Source organism: Hemiscyllium ocellatum, chromosome 5, assembly GCF_020745735.1.
Source record: "Hemiscyllium ocellatum isolate sHemOce1 chromosome 5, sHemOce1.pat.X.cur, whole genome shotgun sequence".
Classification (NCBI taxonomy): Eukaryota; Metazoa; Chordata; class Chondrichthyes; order Orectolobiformes; family Hemiscylliidae; genus Hemiscyllium; species Hemiscyllium ocellatum.
In genome coordinates this window covers 114,354,087-114,376,690 of record NC_083405.1, presented here as the reverse complement: position 1 = coordinate 114,376,690, position 22,604 = coordinate 114,354,087, and the positions used below count along the sequence as shown (strand labels likewise).

At 41.8% G+C, this 22,604-nt stretch overlaps 1 protein-coding gene across 1 annotated transcript in view; it reads right to left on the bottom strand.

Moving 5' to 3' along the window:
• Positions 1-22,604, bottom strand: part of vipr2 (vasoactive intestinal peptide receptor 2) — a 128,842-nt gene that overhangs the window by 35,390 nt on the left and 70,848 nt on the right. Inside the window, exons 5-8 of the mRNA XM_060825725.1 lie at positions 21,671-21,768; positions 14,997-15,126; positions 5,067-5,217; positions 4,901-4,961 (exon numbers count right to left, since the gene is read on the bottom strand). Coding sequence (XP_060681708.1) covers positions 4,901-4,961; positions 5,067-5,217; positions 14,997-15,126; positions 21,671-21,768 — 440 coding nt within the window. The remainder of the gene's footprint in view (positions 1-4,900; positions 4,962-5,066; positions 5,218-14,996; positions 15,127-21,670; positions 21,769-22,604) is intronic.

Here is a 22,604-nt window from a genome sequence, read left to right as displayed (position 1 = left end):
ACAAGCACGCGACCAACACAGACTTACATCAGTGTGGCAAGGGCAGCTTACCATGCGCCAAGACCCTATTAATGTCCAGGCACAAGACAATCACTGCATTTCCCTCTTCAAGTTCTAACAACCTGTCACTGACATCTGGGTGAAATTCCTGACATTTCTCTTTTTCTGACTTAGATACTTTGCAGTGTTAAATCTTAAGCCAAATTGTTTCAAAGTTTTATGTACAAAGGAGAGAACATAATAGTTCAACATAATTGACTCAGTCACTGATGATTTTCTAGTTTATAGACAAGTTGTGACAACTCACAAGCCAGAAAAGGTTCACATTACAGTGACACCAATTCATCTTTCCAATTTACTGCTTTCTGGACCCAGTTTTGAGTTCTACAATTTCAGCTCACAACCATAGCTTTTATTTTTCTGACAGCATTTTCCAGAATTGGGTTTTCCTCAGTCATTTTCACTTTATTTTCTTCTGCTGTCCTTTTGCTTTTCATTAGCCCATTTTCCAGTATATATTTGACTTTCCCATTCGTTTGTTCCCCCCATTCCCACTTTCCTTGTCTCTGTACTTCCTACAAACCTATCTCTGGACTGTAGAAGCCTGTGTTCAAGTCCCAGCTGCTCCAGAGGAGTGTAATAACATCTCTGAGCAGGCTGGGTGTAAAACAAAAAGCAGAGTTTGAAGGAGACTTGTGGACAGTGGTAGTGTCCGTATCTCTGAGGAGGCTTGGGTTAAAGTCCCACTTGCACTACAATTCTGTCATAACATATCTTAACAGTTTGATCAGGGAAAATATAGAATGATACTAATTTATAAGGATACATTTAACAAATTTATATTAAAAAGCTGATTGTTAAAAAATATCTATAAAGCAGACAATAGAGGCTCTTGTGGCACTATGGTAGTGAGTCAGAGGGGGTCTGGGTTCAAATCCCACCTGCTCCAGTGGTGCGTACTCACACCTCTGAACAGGTTGATTTAAACACAAAATATATAAAACAGACCCTGGCATGGAGCTGCAGTCTGTCGCAGGTTTGCACTAGCTTATATATACCATTAGTCATGAATCTGTTTAAAGTATTCAACGTTAAACGATGTTCCTTTCCAGTTGGGTTTCCTCCGTTTTAAAATTAACAAATAATCTACTATCAGTTGTTGAATATGCAAAAAGTTTCAAAGTGCTAATAATGCCAAACCTGCTGCAACAGGGAATGATCGAAGTGAATGGTGTAATTGCATTCGGGGATAGTGGACAAAGGGAGATATGAGGCAGAGGCAGATTGTACAGGGTAGAATCTACAGGATGGTACTCCATCAGCCATGTTCAAGGCCATTCACTTAACCTGTCCAAGTCCTATTGAAACCTCTTTCACAGTTTATATTCCCACCTAGTTTGGTGCCATCAGCAAGTTTGGAAATATTACAATTGGTCCCCACATCTAAATCATTTATGCAGCTCCTGAACAGTTATGGATTTAGCCTGTTGTTTGAAAATGATCAATTTAATCTTAGTGTCTACTTTCTTGTCTCAATGCCAATTCTCAATGCAGGTGGTGGCTGCCAGTCCCATGTGCTTTAATTTTACTGACTAACCTCCTGTGTGGGACCCTGTCAAAAGCCTTCTGAAGATCCAATTACACCATATCCACTGACTGTCCTTTGGTTATGCTTCAAGTAACATCCTAAAAACATCTCCAAATGTTTTAACAACCATGAGTTCCCTTTCATAAATCTATGTTGACTTCCCAATTCTTTTTTAAATGTTCAGTTGCTTTGTCCTTCATTACAGATTCTGACATTTTTGCTACTACTCATGTCAGTCTAATTGGCCGTAATTGTCCACTGTCCTCTTTCCAGCCTTCTTAAATAACGCTCTTATATGTACTACCTTCCAATCAGCATGAGGCATGCATTGTCTCTACTGTTACATCCTCCAACACCTTAAGATGAAGGTGTTCAGGTCTCGGAAGTTTATCTTGCTTCAATTAAGTGTTAATGTTTCAAGTGCTACCTCCTTATTAGAACAATTTCTTTTTGTTCTTCTGTTACTCTAACTTGTGGGTATTTATGGGAGATTTTCAGCATCATTTTCTGTGAAGACTGACAAAAAGTAATTATTTAGTTTCTCTGCCATTCCCCTCTTCTCACAATAAATTCTTCTGTTTCTTTCTGTAATGGGCCTTGATGGTCCTTTCCCTTTCACATATTGATGGAAGCTGTTACAGCCAGTCTGCATATTCCTCAATAGCTTGCACTCATATCTTCTTTTGACTTTCCTTATCCATTTCTTGGCCCTCCATTGCTGGGTCCTAAATTACTCCCAATTCTCAGGCTTACCACTATTTTTGCCATTCTAGTAAGCTACTTGCTTTGATCTAATTGTGATCTTTAACACCTGTCATTAACCATGGCTGACTCACTTCCTCTTTTGGATGTATCTTAAAGAAATAGGTATCTATCGCAGATCTTGGGGTATTTCTTTGGATAAAGCCATTGCCTGTTTACTGTCAAATCTTTTCCTGCATTTTCCTAAGCTACAATACTCACTTGACACTCTTAGTTTCCTTTGTTCAGATTTAAGACCTTGGCATCAAAATGGACAATGTGACATTCAAACTGCTTGTAAAATGTTATCATATTATGATCGCTATTTCCCAAACATTCTTTTGTAGCAAGGCTATTATCTGTCTCATTATACATTACCAGATCCAAAATAGCCCACTTCAGGTTAGCTTCTCATATTGTTCTACAAACCCACCTTGTACACACTCCAAGAATTCACTCTCCACAGCATTAGTGCTGATTTAATCAACCCAGTCTGTACGCAACTTGAAGTCACCCTGTTTTATTCTTTTTGGGCCAAAGCGATCCTTGCATTTGTCTACATTTTGGGTCTCTTTCTCTAACATTCTCACCATGTGGGCACCACTGAATAAGGAGTGTCATTTTTTGTCACTTACATAAATGATTTGGATGCGAGCATAAGTGTTATAGTTAGCAAGTTTGCAGATGACACCAAAATTAAAGGTATAGCGGACAGCGAAGAGAGTTACCTCAGATTACAGCAGGATCTTGACCAGAGGGACCAATGGGCTGAGAAGTGGCAGATGGAGTTTAACTCAGATAAATGTGAGGTGCTGCATTTTGGGAAAGCAAATCTTAGCAGGACTTATACACTTAATGGTAAGGTCCTAGGGAGTGTTGCTGAACAAAGAGACCTTGGAGTGCAGGTTCATAGCTCCTTGAAAGTAGAGTCACAGATGGAGAGGATAGTGAAGAAGGCATTTGGTATGCTTTCCTTTATTGGTCAGAGTACTGAGTACAGAGGTTGGGAGGTCATGTTGCTGCTGTACAGGACATTGGTTAGGCCACTGTTGGAACACTGCGTGCAATTCTGGTCTCCTTCCTATCGGAAAGATGTTGTGAAACTTGAAAGAGTTAAGAAAAGATTTACAAGGATGTTGCCAGGGTTGGGCGATTTGAACTTTATATAGGGAGAGGCGGAACAGGCTGGGGCTGTATTCCCTGGAGCATCGGAGGCTGAGGGGTGACCTAATAGAGGTTTACAAAATTATGAGGGGCATGGATAGGATAAATAGACAAAGTCTTTTTCCTGGGGTCAGGGAGTCGGAACTAGAGGGCATAGGTTTAGGCTGAGAAGGGAAAGATATAAAAGAGACATAAGGGGCAACTTTTACACATAGATGGTGGTACATATATGGAATGAGCTGCCAGAGGAAGTGGTGGAGGCTGGTACAATTGCAACATTTAAGAGGCATTTGGATGGGTATAAGAATAGGAAGGCTTTGGAGGGATATGGACCGGGTGCTGGCAGGTGGGACTAGATTGGGTTGGGATATCTGGTCGGCATGGATGGGTTGGACCAAAGGGTCTGTTTCCATGCTGTACATCTCTATGACTCTAGGAGTGAACAAAGACCTTAATAGAAAAGTTGCTTGTTAAATCTCTGGTGCCTCTAGGGAATAGAGGACCATGATAAAGAACTGCTACAACACCAAGATAGCTTTATAGTTACCCGATAATGTTGCAACAGGACAACTGTCTCAGCGGTAGAATACTAGACTATGAGTGAGAAGAGTATGTTTTCATTGTGTGCAACCAACTTAAGAGATCTGAGTACTGAAGGAATACTGCACTGTGAGACGTGTTGACTCTTTCCATTGAGCTGTTAAGCTGAAGTCCATCCATCCTGCCTGATGGACATAAATAATCCCAAAGTCCTTAATGAAGCAGGTGCAGGCATGTTCTCCTGGGTATCCTGACCAATAACCATTCCTCAGCCAACGCCATGAAACCAGATTATCTGATCATTATGATATTGCTGTAATGAAGGCAGAGAATGCTGGAAATATCTCGCAGATCTGGCAATATATGTGGGGAGAAAAGCAGACATAATTTACCAGGTCAATGGCCTTGTAAGCAGAACTATTTGTATTATCGCATCGCAGTCAACGGGAAATTTATGTTTGCAAATTTGCTGCTTTATTTCCTACATTGGAACAATGTCTTCATTTCAAACCCACTTCAACTTGCTGCAAAACATTTTGCAATGTTCCCTGGTCAGGAAAGGTGGTATATAAACACAAGTGTCCCCTTCTCCACTCGGGAGTCCTGTCAAAAGGTCAAAGGGCATTTACTCTAACCTCTCCTCCCTGTTTACTCTCCCCAGCTACCCAGGTGTGTTTCAGATTGAAAACAGAGCTAGTTAATAGCACCACAAAATAAAGAGGTCAAAGAAGAAAGGGAATTAATAACTGTGTTTGTATTCATCTAATATTATTCATTTTATTCCGATCAAAGGGAGGTTTTGAGACCCAACCAGAAAACTGCCATGAAAAAGACATTACAATTATTGCTAATATTGCTCATACTCACTCAGTGTCTTCGAAATAGATTCTTGTAATAGTCCAGACAATTGCAATGATTGCTGGAATTCCTGTAGGAAATTTTAGCAGGTTAATTCAAATCAGAAGGAAGTTGGCTGGATTTCATCTGGAATCTTTTAAGAACATTTTCTGATCATCAAAGAAAAAGGGCTTACCCCAGCCAATCAGCATGTAGAGGACAAAGTATTTATTTTCCGAGAAAAAGATCATAAGGAGGGTGTGCAGGTACAAACCTTCCACCAACAGCCAGTAGAAGTTGGCAATGATGAAATACTGGAAGAAGACCAAAATCGTTTTACAGGCAATCTAGAAAGAAACAATGAGAGGAATAGAGTTTGACTGTGATCAAAAGAAGAGGCTGTGTAAACAAATTGGCTAAAAATAGCATGGAAAATGCAGGAGAGTGTGTATTTTCCAACGTTACTTCCGTCACTAAAGATAATGAATGTCATCCGCACAATAACTGCCACTCCAAATATTCATCTCAGCAGAAGGCAATCTTACAGGAAGACCTACAACCATCTTGCAACTCCTTTACATGATGTTAAGAAATCTAACTGTTGTCCGGTATCCTGTCCATCAATTCAGTTGATGCTGATTCAATTTATGAAGTGAAGACATCAGTGTTTATAGAGGAATAGGTTATGCAGACATGTCTATCATATTTAACACATCACAACCCAACTTGTTAGATGGATCCATGATGTTCTTACTTTACCACATAAATAATTTATCTGGATCGTAAATAATTTCACTTTTCTTTATAATCTTGAGCTTAACTATTTGCGTCACTGTGATGTTTGTATTTTAAGTACAAGTTTGATCTCTTAACTTTTCTCGTGGTCATGATACTTAATAGAGTGTTTGGGAACGGCTTTGTTGCTTATATCTGTACCATATCAAAATTAATTATATTTTTGAGTTGGGCCACGAAAGATGACAAATGACAACTTTCACTTATATCTTTAAGCTGGGTACTATCTCAAGCCATTCACAGGGATATAGCAAGTATGACTTGACACTCTGTCATAGCAGGAGAACTTGGGACAGGCGACCAAAAGGTTGAGGCCATGACTGGCAAGCATAGAGATCTCAGAGGGGTGTTGGACCCGATAAAATTACAGAAATAGGGGGAAAAAAGACCATGGAGAAATCTGAAAACAAGGATGAGAATTTTAAAACCAAGATATTAGCAGACTGGAAACCATCAGAGAGCATATGGGTGTAATAGTATGAAATAAGACACAGAAACTGAGCTTGGATGGAAAATCGAAGGCCATTCATGGGAACATTAGAAAAGTGAAGTTTAGAGATAACAAGGGCATGTTGAGACATGCATTGTTGGTGACTCATTGATATTTTAGTGAAAGGTTGTTTTAATCCTGGCACATGGTGAAAATACAGTTTAAAACATGCATAAAAGGGAGTAAATGATGTAACTGACACAAACAAGTAAAGAAAATGCTGGAGAAATTCAGCAGGCTTGACCCAATCTGTCGAGAGAAACAAAATTAGTGTTTTGCATCTGGTATGACACTGCTTCAAAACTGAAAAAAGTGTTCAAAAATATTTTTTTATATACTTAGGACCCCATTCTCTCCCCTTCACAAAATAATTTACACCCATATTATCATCATTTTTCTTCTTCCTCCATTATTAACAACCCCTTTGCCTTCTGCATTAGGCCTCTGCCTCTGTCAAAAATATAAAAAGAAAATATTTTCAACAATTTTCAGTTCTGAATAAACCATATCAGACTTGAAACATTAACTGCATTTTGCTCTCCACAGATGTTCCCAGACCTGCTGAGTTCCTCGAGCATATTTCTGTGTTTGTTTCGGATTTCCAGCATCTGCTGTAATTGGCTATTATTCACGCGGCATAGCTAATAAACCATGTACGATATAGAGGTTAACGTAGGCGGGCACTTGGGAACTATTCACTTTAAACTATTTAAAGATGGACTGGTAATCTCGAGGGTAATCAGCATCCTTTATGTGGAGCGTATACTGTTCCACTTAAACAATAATTAATCACAAAAGACATTACACAAAAACTGTTTGTATATTTCTTTATGAACATTGTATCTGATTGCAGTGCTTTTTAATTTTCATTCAGTTAAGGTTAGTGCTCAATTTGGCTTTGAATTGAATGTTCAATAAATCCGCCTCAAATGCCTGGTGCATATCTTAATCCCCAAATAGTTTGTGCCCATTAAAGGACAGGGGACCAGAAAGTAAGAATTCATTTGGATTTCTAAGCCCAGTGTAATCAAATGACATTAACTCAGGCCATGACTCTATATAAATAAATAAGAAATAGGATGAGAGGATGTTGTATAATGGAATACTACATTCCCGGTTAAGCCAGTTAGTACGTGATATTTACTTGCGAGCAAAAATATACCCAAAAGATTTTATGTAAATGTAAACTTCTCTCTTCAAATTCCTAAATTTGCAGCCAATGCTCAGTTATGTTAGGGAGTATACATGTACCACCCATGTTGCTCAGCACTGTCTCATTTATATTAATTAGCTCATGTGGGTTTAATTGCTATTTCGGGAAGCTTGATTCTTCTGGCTCCCCTTGATCACAGATTCTTTTTAGTTCTCCCAGGGTGCCCCTTGTTACCGTCAATGCAAATGATCATACCTTATATTGTCATAGCCTTTCACGTACTTACTTTGAATGAAAAGGCTCTTGTGTCTCCAGCTTTCATAACTGGGTGTCATTGTTAGTATCCTTGCTTTTTCTGATATATATTAATCATCTAAATCTTGTGCACAGGGGATAAGTTCAAAGTTTATGGATGATACAAAGCTGGGAAGCATGATGAACCATCAGGACGGTAGTTTAGAAGTTTAAAAGTATATGGACAAGTTGGTGAAATGAGTGGACAAATTCGATGGAGATAATGTGCAGGTTAGGTAAGCTGGCTATGCTAAATTGCCCACAGTGTTCAGGGATATATGGTTAGGTGCATTAGTCAGGAATAAATAAATAAATAAAATAAAATAAAATATAGGGGAATGGGTCCAGATGGGTTACTCTTTGGAGGGTCGGTGTGGACTTGTTGGGCTGAAGGGCCTGGTTTCACACTGTAGGATTCTATGAAAAATGATACACTTTGGCAGGAAGATGTTGTGAAACTTGAAACGGTTCAGAAAAGATTTACAAGAATGTTGCCAGGGTTAGCAGGTTTGAGCTATAAGGAGAGGCTGAATAGGCTGGGGCGATTTTCCCTGCAGAGTAGAGGCTGAGGGGCGACCTTGTAGGGCTTTATAAAAAATCATGAGGGGCATGGATATGGTGAATAGTCAAGTTCTTTTTCCGAGGGTAGGGGAATCCAAAACGAGAGTGCATAGGTTTAAGGTGTGAGGCCAAAGATTTAAAGGGGCAACTTTTTCACACAGGGTGAGGTGTATGTATGGAATGAGCTGCTAGAGGAAGTGCTGGAGCCCGGTACAATTACAACATTTAAAAGGCATCCGGATGGGTACATGATCGGGAAGAGTCAAGATTGAAGTAATGCTGGAAAAGCACAGCAGGTCAGGCAGCAGGAAAATCGACATTTCGGGCAAAAGCCCTTCATCAGGAAAATGATGAATCGGTAGATTTAGAGGGATATGGGCCAAGTGCTGGAAAATGGGACTAGATTAATTTAGGATTTCTGGTCAGCATGAATGAGTTGCACTGAAGGGTCTGCTTCTGTGCTGTATATCTCTATGACTATAATACGGAGAGGCACTACAAAAAAAGAATAACATTGACATCAGTATGCAGGAGCAGAGCCCACAGGGCCTGCATGTGCATAAAGCATTGAAAGTGGCACTACAGCTTGAGACTACTGTTAATAAAACATCCTTGGCATGTTAATGGCGCATAGAATACAAGAACAAGGAGGTCATGTTGGACTTGTATAACACACTAGTTTGCCCTCAGGTGGGGTATTACGTGTAGTTCTTGGTGTCACATTTTAGGAGCACTAGGGTTCAAAAAGGTTCATGGGAATTGCACAAGGCATAAGGAACATCAGTCGTGAAGATAGATTGGAAAAGTGGGGACTATTTCCCTTGGAGAAACAAAAAAGTGGGGAGAGATTTGACAGGGGTGTTTGACCACGAGTGGTCTGGACAGATTAGGTTAGGAAAAAAATGCTCCAATTCATGAAAGGATCAAGAACGAGAGGGTCCTGATTTAAAGTAATTGGCACAAGTGAGATGAGAGAAAACTTCTACACACAGCAGCTGACTGAAATCTGGAATGCAGACTCTGGTGGAGGCAAGTTCAACTCAAGTCTTTCAAAGGGATTTAGGCTGTTATTTGAAAAGGAACATGTGCAGGGTTACAGGGAGAATGACACTAAGTGAACTGCCTATTCAGAGCATTGGCGCAGACTTTATTGCTTTTACAATCTGTGCTCTGTATAGTGAAGTGACAACACTGTTTCCATCTGGTTTGGCCGTAGCCTTCTGCCTTCCAGATGAGTTGATAAACCATGGGCCCCTCTTCTGTTGATTTTCTGAGGTGATTTGCTGCTAGTTCCCTCGCATTTTTCCTTCAAATGCCACCACCACACAGCAGATGAACTGTTCAACCGCACTAGAGAATCATAGAGTCACAGAGATGTACAGCATGGAAACAGACGCTTCATGCCGACCAGATATCCCAATCCAATCTAGTTCCCCCTGCCACCACCTGGCCAGTATCCCTCTAAACCCTTCCTCTTCATATACCCATCCAAATGCCTTTTAAATGTTGTAATTGTACCAGCCTCCACCACTTCCTCTGGCATTCCATACCCGTACCACCCTTTGTGTGAACAAGTTGCCCCTTAGCTCTCTTTTATATCTTTCCCCTCTCACCCTAATCCTATGCCCTCTAGTTCACGACTCTCCCACCCCAGGGAAGAGACTGTCTATTTACCCTATCCATGCCCCTCATAATTTTATTAACCTCTATAAGGTCACTCCTCAGCCTCTGACACTCCAGGGAAAACAGCCCCAGCCTGTTCAACCTCTCCTTGTAGGTCAAATCCTCCAACCCTGGCAACACCCTTGTAAATTTTTTCTGAACCCTTTCAAGTTTTACAATATCTTTCTGATAGGAAGGAGACCAGAATTGCATGCAATATTCCAACAATGGCCTAACCAATGTCCTGTAAAGCCACAACATGACCTCCCAACTTCTGTACTCAATACTCTGACCAGTAAAGGAAAGCATACCAAACTCCTTCTTCACCATCCTATCTGCCTGCAACTCTATTTTCAAGGAGCTATGAACCTGCATTCCAAGGTCTCTTTGTTCAGCAACACTCCCTGGGACCTTACCATTAAGTGTATAAGTCCTGCTAAGATTTGCTTTCCCAAAATGCAGCACCTCGCATTAATTTAAATTAAACTCCATCTGCCACTTCTCAGCCCTTTGGCCCATCTGATCAAAATCCCATTGTAATCTGAGGTAACCCTCTTCACTGTCCACTACACCTCCAATTTTGGTGTTATCTGCAAACTTACTAACTGTACCTCTTATGCTCACATTCAAATCATTTCTATAAATGTTGAAAAGTAGTGGACCCAGCACTGATCCTTGTGGCACTCCACTGGTCACAGACCTCCAGTCTGAAAAACAACCCTCCCCCACCACCCTTGTACTTTTGAGCCAGTTCTGTATCCAAATGGCTAGTTCTCCTTGAATTCCATGAGATCTAACCTTGCTAACCAGTCTCCCATGTGGAACCTTGTTGTGCGCCTTACTGAAGCCCATATAGATCACATTTACTGCTCTGCCCTCATCAATCCTCTTCATTACTTCTTCAAAAAACTCAATCAAGTTTGAGAGACATGATTTCCCATGCACAAAGCCATGTTTACTATCACTAATCAGTCCTTACCTTTCCAAATGCATGTACACCCTTTACCTCAGGATTGCTGCTGTTCACAGGACCTTGCTGTGCATAAGTCTAATGGCTGTGTTTACCAATCGCAGAGGCTCCCAAATGATAGGTGACTGAGCATGTGCGTAAGGAGCAATGTCAATGTGATGTCAGATCACATGAAACTAGAACCTGAGTGTGTATGTTTCCAGTGGTATCCTGTTGTATTGTGCATTGTGCATTATTGAAGTGAGTAAAGGTTCTTGGCATTCACTGACATGGGGTGAACTGCACATACTGACAGCTCAGACCATTAGCTGTTAAGCTATGACTGGACCCATACAACAAGCAGCAAGAGAGCCACAAAAGTGAAACCTCATCCCAACCAGCGCTGTACAGTGGCCTGCTCAGCAACACGATTGTAGAAGGAGAGAAAAAGCCCAAAGACAAGCCCAGCAGTAACAAGGAGCAACAGATAAAGGAATGCAAGGACCACTACAGCAATGAAGCACGTAGCCTCATGCGACATTGACAAAACTCAGCAAACGGTCAAAGTAGGGAACATGGGAAGTTGAATGGATCAGTTGACCACAGTGAGTAAGAGATTACTGCAGATTAGAGGTCTTCACAGAGAGGGGGAAATAAAATCTCCAAGATGCTATAGCTCTAAGAAACAAAAAGCCCATGATGGAACAGCCCTTGCCTTTACCAGAGCCTCTGGACTAGATGACAGGTGTAAGTCTCACTATTTAAGATGCAAATACATTGGAAGCAATTCACAGAAGGTTTGCTAGACTGAATCCTGGAATGACGAGTTCTCTTGTGAGGAAGGTTTGGACAGGCTAGCTTAGAAGACCAAGAGGTAACTTGATTGAAACATATAAAATCCTGAGGGCCTTGACAGGATGAATGTAGAAAGGATGTTTCCTCTTGTGGGAAAACCTAGAAGGAGTTAATGTTTAAAAATAAAGGGTCTCCTATTTAAGGCTGAGATGATAAGGATATTCTTTCTCATTGAAATTCATGAGTTTTTGGAACTCTCCCTGAAAAGTTGGTAGAAGCATTCGTTAAACATTTTTAAGTCACAGTTAGACTCTTGATAAGGAAGGGCGTAAAGGTTACTGAGACTGAGCAGGAGTGTGGAGTACTCAGATCAGAAATGATCTTATTGAACATGGAACAGGTTGAAGGTGGGTGGTTTACTCTCGCTCCTAATTCATAAGCTCAGACACGTTCACACATCGATTCTAACTTTTCAAAATTCTCTAGATTTGGGAAGATTCCACTAGATTCAGAAACAGCAGTTGTAATTCCTTTGTTCAAAAAGAAACAGGAGGCTACCGGGAGAAAGTGAGGGCCGCAGATGCTGGACAGTCAGGGTCAAAAAGTGCAGCGCTGGAAACGCACAGAAGGTCAGGCAGCATCTGACAAGCAGGGGAGTCGACGTTTCAGGTATTTAGCATCTGTTGTCAGGGTGATGATAGAACTTACTATTAGAGATGTTATAGCAGCATGGTTAGAAAAATGTAAGGGAATCAGATAGAGCCAACACAGTTTGTATGAACAAGAAATTGCATATATTGGAGTTCTTTGAGGAAGTAAAAGTCCTGTGGATATAAAGGAATAGTGGATGTAATGTATTTGGAGGATAGGAGCTTCTGATGGGTCCTGGTCCAGAAGTTGGTTCTGTTGCAGATGATAGTGCACTCCTACCTTTTGAAGAAGCTCCTGAGGTGTGATTACCTTCAGCAAAGCAACTTCATGTTGAACCTGGTACAGAAATGATATCACGGTTCACACAAAGATAAATCTCTGCCTGAGGTAAAACAAAAAGTCTTCATCTCTTTATCTCCAGAATCTCTGTCAGTGTGCTCTTTACTCTTCCCTTCATCTGCTAGCTTCACCCCTGGATGAAAGTCCAATGGATTAGGAGCTGACAGGGTGATCTTCAGTTCCCTGTCTTCCTTTCTGAGGGACTGTGGTGGTTCAAGTCTTGGGAGTGTTCTCTCCTGATTTAATGCTTCCTTGATTGCTTTTCATGGCTGTTACATTCACAAGTGTCACAGCCCAGGAACCAGCAGTCTAGGGAAGCTGTCATCCCACTCCACCAATATGCTCACCTCCCACAGAAACAATAAGGAAGCCCACATCTCCTCTACGCCCTCCAAGAGAACCAAGAATACGTTTGGGAATTGATGCCTTGGACAGAAAAGGCTTGAGGGAAATGATGGGAGGGATGGACATAAGAACGGATGAAAACTATAAACATTTAATGAGGTTAATACTTTGTGGGAAGATTGAACTTGGAGGCAAGTTGTGGATTAAAGGGTTAAACATACTTTACTGTAAAAATAGCCGTAATAAGACATCGGATCATAAGTCACTGGAACCCCAGAGTGTAGGCTTCCAGAGATATTCTCTCTCTTACTATCTCTTATATGAAGTTACTGTGATTAAAGGGTGCTGGTGATCACTGAAGTGGGTGTGCGCTATCTTTTATCAACAATCTAGAATGTGATACCCCTAGACTTCAGAACTTTAATAGCTTCATGGATTGAAAGAATCAACAAAGATAAACGGTTATCCAGGGAAAGAAGCAGCAATAAATCTTTCTGGAATAAACCATTTCCCAAGATGAAAGGGATATGGAGAAACTGTGATAAAGGAATTAAAAGCAACATGCTCATTAGTTATCCCTGGGAAGAAGGATTTGAAGCAAAATGAACAAGGTGTTCCCTGAGACAGAGGAAATAACACTGCACGTTAATCTGCTGCCTCCTGACAAATGGATATTTAAGACCTGTCTACAGAAGGATGTCCTGAAGTTAAAGGATAAAAGCAAGATGGGTTGTTTCAAACAGACAGCTAACCCTGAATGTAACAAGGAACTGGGGAGCTACTTCTGATAAGAAAGACTTGAGGACTCCAGAAGTGTCATCAGTGTTGGAGATGAAAGAATCTAAAGGATCATCAATAATCCCTCACCACACACATGAAAGAGAGAAAATTGTATAAGAATCCAACTCCACAACACTTCAGCAGCAGAACTTCGAAGAACAACACTGCACAAGCATCGAACTCTGGAACACTTCCACAGATAGATACCGTTGATTAGAATCAGAGCTAAATTCCACCACTAACTGGGTCATAGCCAAGTTGAGTTGTGGGCCTTAACTTGCTTACTTGAGGGGCTTATTTTGGTTGAGACATGCAATAAAATTTAAATAATTGTTTCAGTATTTGGTAGTCTGTGAGATTTCTTAATAAGTGGCCACATTAAAGGTAACTTGTGATGATTTACCCACAACATCACAGTGAGCTGACTGAGCTGGCTAAGGATAGCAGCCTTAAAACACAACCTCACCGAGCTAAAGAGCTATTGCAGCACAGCTCACAGTCTGAGACACTATAATTTCCTGAATGTTCAAGATGATTTAAGAAAAATGCTATATTCTATCTGGAAATACTCCCAAGAAAATTTTAGAAACTTATCATAGGAGAATCAGACACTTATCTAGTCATATTTGGGTCTTTTGTCCAATTAACCCTGAGCAATGTAGAAATTGCAGCTCTGGGAACAGACCATTTGCTCTCTATCACCAGGGGTCGCTGTTGCTATTACAGTGGGACTATCACCAGGGATTATGTATGGATCCCTGGGGAGAGGTCAATGTGAAGAAGGAGATGGTCTTTGGGACGAGGTTGCCAGTGAGGTTGGTGAGTAGAGTTAACAAGTCAGAATGAAGGGCTCCTCTACTGATGACGGATCTCTTGATTAGGAGAAGAGTGATTATGAATGAGGGCCTCTCTCGTCCAATCATCATTGCAGTAGGTTGCAGGCACCTCTGACAGAGCCTCAGCTAGTCTCCAGGGCAACGGGATGGGCACGACTGCCTGCATCATAATCAGAGGGAGCAGCACCTCCATTGGTCAGCCAGCAACCCTTGTTGCACATCCAAACCTGCCCACAGGAGGGCGTACATTCCACCTTGATTGTGAGACATGGGCTCCAATTCAGTGCAGGAGACTTATTTCTCAGGATAGGTCATGTTTACATGCGGACCTCCCATTTTAAATTAAGATGGATATGCTGAAGTGTTTTATCAATACAAATTTTATTAACAGCAATAATTCTCTGATCATTCTATTTGTTAGTAATCTGTGGACTGTTTTACTTCATTGCACTGGGAAGAATGTAACAGTGACTCACCTGTGCTGCTTCAGTACATTGGTGATGTTCTGAATACAAAGTGTCATCTTTCAGTAAAACAGATATTGCACGCAAAATGAAAGAGAAAAACAGGTTCAGGTGGATGTAGTTCCGTGTGCAATGAAGTTTTCTGTGTGCAGGAAAAAAATAACAATAGAAATTCGTCTATCTGAATAATATTGTTTTTAACCTAGCATTTCCCATCATCAATTTTATATTGATTACTGTCAGTACTAAAGCTAGCTTTATTAAAACTGCTTATGTTCCTTAAAACACGATAAGAACAGAACTGTCATCTTTTGCATTTCTTAATGAACTCTTGCCCACAATAAGAATTCTTCTTGCTTTGTGATCGTATTTAATTTGAGCATGATGAAACAAAATTGCTTCAGTAATTTTTCAAATCGAATGTTACAAAGTAATCTGGACTTTAGGATTTGCCAAAGCAGTTTATAACCAATTAGGCACTTTTGATATGTAGTTGTTCCTTTAACGTAAGCAACACAGTAGCCAAATGAAAACTATCCTTCCACATCTACCCTGTCAAGCTCGCTAAGAATATTGTATGTTTGATTTGACCATAACGCGCAGGAACAGAATTAGGCCAGTCAGTCCACTGAGTCTGCTCAATAAGATCATGGCTGATCTGATCATCCTCAACTCTATTTTACCCCTGCTCCTTTGATTTCCTTGCCAATTAAAAATCTGTCTGCCTCAGGTTTCAATAGACTTAAAGACTTAGCCTCAATAGCCCTCTGCCGCAAAGAATTCCATGGATTCATTAATCTCAGAGTGAAAAAAAATTCTCCTCATCTCCATTTTAGAGAGTGGTCCCTTATTCTGAGATCATGCCCTTTGTTCTAAGACTCTCCCTTAAGAATCTTTCACTTTTCACTCTTCTAAATTCCAAAGACTCCAGGCCCAACTTACTCAACTTCTCCTCATGAGACAGTTCCTCCATACCCAGTATCAGCATAGTGTAGTCCAAAACTGTTCACTGTACTTCAGCTGCGGTCTGACTAGGTCCTTGTATAGCTTTGGCAAAACCTCCATGCTTTTACCTTCTATTCCCTTTGCCTTCTTTATTGCCTTCTGAACTAAGATGCTAACCTCTTGTGACTCTATCTTCTACTCATGAGCCAATTCTCAATCCATCCAAATACATGACCTCTGACACCATCAATTAGAATCCCTCAGATTATTTCAACCATGGTCTAACCAATGCCTTGCTTTAGCAAGAACTCCCTATTGTTATACACCATTCCCTTTGACATTAAGGCCGTGGTATATCCCCAAACAATTAATCAGGTTTGAAGACCCAAATTAAAATGCTGCCACAGCGGATGGTGGATTTTAAATTTAATAAACACCTGAAGTAAAGAGTGTGATGATGACCATGAAACCACTGTCGATTGTCAGAAAAAACCATCTGGTTCAGTAATGTCCTGAAAGAATCATAGTCATACAGTCATTCAGCATGGAAACAGACCCTTCAGTCCAACTAGTCCATGTCAACCATGTTCCCTAACTAAACATTTTCCACCTGTCTGCATTTGGCCCATATCCCTCCAAGCCTTTCCTATTCATGTACTTAACCACATTTTACACAGAGTGGTTAGTATGTGGAATGAACTGCCAGAGGAAGTGGTGGATGAATGTGCAGTTATAACAGTCGTGAATGGTGGTGAACAATTAAATAACTCACTGGAGGAGGAGACTCCACAAATATCTCCATCCTCAATGATGAAAGAGCCCTGCACATTTGTGCAAAAGATAAAGCTGAAACTTTTGCAACAATTTTCATTCAGAAGTGCTGAGTAGATGATCCATCTCAGCCTCATCAAGTGGTCCCCAGCATCATAGATGCCAGTCTTTGCCAATTTGATTCACTCCATGTGATATCCAGAAACAGTTAGAGACACTAGATACTACAAAGACTATGGGCCCTGACAACATTCCTGCAATAGTATTGAAGACATGTGCTCCAGAAGTGGCCCTACCCCAGCCAGCTCTTCCAGTACTGTTACAACACTAGTATCTACCTAACAATGTGGAAAATTATCCAGGTATGTCCTGTGCATTAAAAAAAACAGGACAAATCCAACCCAGCCAATTACTGCCCTATCAGTTTTCTCTCGATCATGAGTAAACTGATGGAAGGTGTCATCGACAGTGCTATCAAGCAGCACCTGCTCAGTTATAACCTGCTCAGTGACGCCCAGTTTGGGTTCTGCCAGGGCCACTCAGCTCCTGACCTCATTACAGCCTTGGTTCAAACATGGACAAAAGAGCGGAATTACAGAGGTGAGGTGAGAGTGACAGCCCTTGACATCAAGGCAGCATTCGACAAGTGAGGCATCAAGGAGCCCTGGACAAACTGGAATCAATGAGAATCAGTGTTGTAACTGTACTGGAAGAGCTTGGCTAGAGGAGCGGCAAGGTCTGGAGCACAGGTCTTTAGTACTATTGCCGGAATGCTGTCTGGGCCCTAGGACTTTGCAGTAATTGTTTTTTAAATATCAAATGGAGTGAATTAAATTGGCTGAAGACTGGTAACTGCAATATCGGGGATCACTGGAGGCCGAGGTGGATCACCCACTGGCAGTTCTCGCTGAAGATTACTGCAAAAGCTTCAGCTTTACCCTTTGCCCTGATGTACTGGGCTCTTGCATCATTGAGGATGGAGATATTTGTGCAGCCTGCTCCTCCAGTCAGTTTTTTAATTGTCCACTACCAATATAACTGGATGTGGTAGGACTACAGAGCTTAGATCTGACCCATCGGCTGTGGAAGCATTTAACTCTCCTATCGATCACTTCCTGCAATTACCATTTGGCTGCTTTGCAAAGTTGACACCTCATTTTCAGGTATGCCTGGCGCTGCCCCTGGCATGCCCTCCTGTACTCACCATTGAACCAGGGTTGATCCGCTGGCTTGATGGTAATGGGAGAGTGGGGGATATACTGAGCCATGAGGTTACAGATTGTGCTGGAGTACAATGCTGCTGCTGTTGATGGCCCATAGTGCCTCATGGATGCCCAGTCTTGAGTTGTTACATCTGTTTGAAGTCTATCTCATTTAGCATGGTGATAGTGCCACACAACACAATGGGGGTTATTCTCATTGTAAGGAGGAGTCTTGGTCTCCACAGAGGCCGTGTGATGGTCCCTCTTACTGATACTGTTATAGATTTCAACTGCAAAAGGTAGATTGGTAAGGATGAGGTTAAGAATGTCTTTCCCTCTTGTTGGTTCCCTCACTGTCTACTGCAGACTCAATCTAGCAGCTATGCCCTGTAGGACCCGTCATTGGTGGTGCTACCGCCAAGCCACTCTTAATGATGGATATTGAAGTCCCCCACCCAGAGTAAATTATGTGCCCTTTCCATCCTCAATGCTTCCTTTATTAGGACAGTGGCTCAGTGGTTAGCATTGGTGCCCCACAGCACCAGGCACCTGGGTTCAATTACAGCCTTGGGTGACTGTGCAAGTTTGCGTATTCTCCCTATGTCTGTGTGGGTATCCAGTTTCCTCCCATAGTCCAAAGATGTGCAGATTAGGTGGATTGGCCAAGTTAAATTGCCCATAGTGTCCAGGGATGTGCAGGGTTGGTGGATTAACCATGGGAAATGTGGGGTTAGAGGGATATGGGCAGGTTTATCTGGGCTGGACACCCTTTGGAGGGTTGGTCCAAGATTCATGGGTTGAGTGGCCTCTTTCTGCACTGTGGGATTCTATGATTCCAAGTGATGTTCAACATGGATGAGCACTTACTGATCAGCCGAAGCTGGATGGTGGTTGTAATAAGCATGGGTTCCCTTGCTGAGGGCTGATGAGACTTTACGGGGTCTCACAAAGTGGGATCGCCCTATCTGACTATATACCTCTGGGTTGGCAGCTCTGGGTGGTGTGTCCCAAACTTGGGGTAGTGTTATTGGTGTATGGGAGATTGCTCACTGAAAATAAATAACACAAGGCCTAGTTTATCTCAAAGGGTTTTGCAGGATTGGCAAACTAGGCATGAAAAAAAGCATCTTTGTCTGTCATGAGTCGCCCTCAGAATCCCAGCAGATTCCTTTTAAAATTGGGAAGAAAACTATCCAAGTTTGTTGATGTAAGCCTGAAGGTGATGATTCTCCACTGGGTTAGAGTTCAATGCGAGTCATAGTCTCGCATATCACTGAGTGCCTTGGTAAACTAAGCCCCAGGAATAAGAACATAAGAACTAGGAGCAGGAGTAGGCCATCTGGCCCATGGAGCCTGCTCCGCCATTCAATAAGATCATGGCTGCTCTTTTCATGGACTCAGCATCACTTACCTGCCTACTCACCATAAATCTGAATTCCTTTACTGTTGAAAAATCTATCTTTATTGTAAAAATATTCAGTGAGGTAGCCTCAACTGCTTTAATGGACATGGATTCTACAGATTCACAAACCTTTGAGTGACAAAGTTCCTCCTCAACTTAGTCCTAAATCCACTCCCCCTTATTTTGAGACTATGCCCCCTAATTCTAGTTTCACCCACCAATAGGAACAAGCTCCCTGATTCTAACTTATCTATTCTCTTCATAGGTTTCTATAAGATTTCCTCCCCCATTCTTCTAAATTCCAATGAGTATAGTTCCAGTCTACTTATTCTCTCCTCATAAACTAACCCTCTCAACTCCAGACTCAACCCAGTGAACCTGCTCTGCACCCCCTCCAGTGCCAGTACATACTTTCTAAATTAAGGAGACCAAAACTGTACACAGTACTTCAGGTATGGCCTCACCAGCACCCTGTGATACAAGAGCCACTGCACCCAGGCAAATGGGTGTCTGACATCTGGATCCTCACCCCTTTCAAGGAGAGAATCCTCATATGTATGGGAGAAGAGCCAGATCGCTCCTGTGGGGAGACTGAAAGATTCATGTCCCACCAACTGAGTAAGTACCATTCTTCATTCCAATGTACGTCTCCTAGTAACAGCACTGTCAGTCATGTTCATTACACATCACTTCTAATCATTGGTTGCAAAGTCCCACTGTCTTGTTTCGCTTACCAATATCTCCAGAGAGACGGGCAGAGGCCACCTCTTTGAGAACAAGAGTACTAAGGCTTCAGGTGACCCATTGACAATACTGCCTCCTGCATCCTGCACCAGCTCCGATGATGGCACCCCGGTGGGAACATCAGGCTTTGAGTGTGCGAGCACAATCTGGTGGGCAGCTTATCACGACAGCTCTGCAGCTGGCCAAGGTGAAAACAACACTCCAGAATGTTGGCACACGGGAGGCCACCAGAGACCAGGCCCTTTATCAGCCCTGGACTGGTGAGGACACAGTGGTGTCAGACATCGGGGTGTTTGTCCAAATGCACAAGAAGAGATAGGACCTGTGGACATGGATGTGAGGCAGAATGGCCCTCATTGCTCCAGAAACTACAGTCTCACAGGCTGCTGGGAAGGTGAAAACAGCACCTCAACCCCCCATTCAGCTTCAGGGCCAAAGCTATAGGGAATAGGGAACCTGCAAACACTCCAGGTGCCTCTTCCTCATGAGGAGACAGGGCAATGTTAAGAAGATCCCAGTCGGAGGAGAAACCACACGCAAGCCCCTCAGAGGCCTCCACTCAGGACACTCTAAAGACAATCGTGGCCTCCACCTCCACCTTGCCTGAACCTCTCGAATGGGGTGGGGCTCCAAGAATACTTAACAGCAATTACACGCCTCATACAATCCTGAACCACACTTTCACCACAGTCTAGCGTATCACTGAATCTTATATAACTATAGCATGGAAGGAGGCCTGTTGACCTATTGTACATGTGCTATCCAACAGGTAGCCATCCAGTCTAATCCTACTTCCTGGTTTTGAGTAGTTCACATTGTCAGCTACATCTCTTCAGGTTTATATCCATGTACTCCTTGAGTGTTATGAGGATTTTGAACGCTACCTTGTATAACAGCCATACATTCCACATGCAAATGTGCATCTGGCACATATCTAAGCATTTATCTTTTGAGATGTTGGACATGGGAATGTTGGTTTTTCCTATTCAGTCTGCTTATAGCTTCTCATATCCTTACAGTTTTATAATAAAATGAAAAAAAAAGTGACCTTTGTCAGAAGTCAGGACATTAAAGCTTTTGGCATTGAGTTGCCAATGGTCTTATGGTTGGCATTTCTTACCTGTTGACAATAAATGGCTAACTAATCTGACCTATACTTACAATGTTCTTGGAATCATTTAAAATTATTCAAAGTATGGATGCACCTTCTTACATGCTGAACCTAAAAAATGTTGAGACGCAGCAGGAGATTGTATATGATGCAGTCAGTATTGTTTCAGTGTAAATGTCAGTAAGCAGAAAAGGCCAATTGATTCACCAAGCAAGACTCCATCAGCCATATATATCCGTCTCCACCCGAGAACCATGAAAGGCAATCACAGTAAATGTAAAGATCAAGTACAAAGAGAAATTGATGGAGAAACTCAGCAAGTCTGGCAGCATCTGGGGAGAAGAAGTAAAGTCAATGTTTTGAGTCCTTTTCCCTTTTCAAGGAAGAGTCATATCAGACTCAAAATACCGACTTTGTTCTATTCTCCACAGATGCTGCAGGCACTTTGTTTTTTATTCAGATTTCTAGCATCTGAGGTACTTCTGCTTTGATTTATATTATTGTTTCTCACCTAAAGAAGCAAAGCATCGCTGATCCAGTCGTGAGAGCAACTAAGGAGATACTGTGTCCCAGCGTATAAATAGCCTTCACCAGCACGAAAAAGGCAACCTTGGAGACAACATAACATAGCAGTTAGCCAAACAAGCTAGCATTAGTTATTCTGCACAGACAACAAAAGTAATTCAGTAGAATTCAATACCAGATACTCTAGTCTTACCCTGAGATTATGTGCAAAATGACCAGTTCCTACTGCTGCAACTGTCCGTTTGATCTCAATGCAACATCATTACTAGGTTTACTTAGCCCTATTGTACATCAAAACATTGAATGTAAAGCAACATGTTTCTCTTGTGTCACTGAATCACTTCAAATTGTCTCCACACTGCTCCTTCTATTGAAGCCAAGGATTTCCATTTTGCAGCCTACGGGCTGGCAACTTAACTGGTGACTGCTAGTCACACAGCGTTAATATGCTCCAGGCATACCCCACTGTATGATCGCCATCAAGCTAGGAGATTAACTCTGTTTCAGTACAAAGTGCAGGAGGACAGGCCAGGAGCAAAGCCTGAAAATAAGATGACAATCCAGCGAAGCTACAACACAGGACAGAGCTGATTTATTCCACAATCAACTGATTGGACCTAAACTCTGCAGTTCTGCCACATCCAGCCGTGAATGATTGTCGACAACTAACAGGAGGAGGCTGTAGACTATTCCCATACTCAACAATGGAGGAATGCAAAGTTGCGGAATTTGTATTTATCTTTAGCCAGCAGAGTGGATGATCTATCTCAGCCTCCTCCTGATTTCCCAACATCACAGATCCAGTCTTCACTCATTGCAATTCACTCCATATCAAGACATAAAAGCAGCTTTTCAAAAGAATCTACTGACCTAATATGGCTGCTGTGCCCAACTGTCAAGCCTAGGCAACACAGACCAAA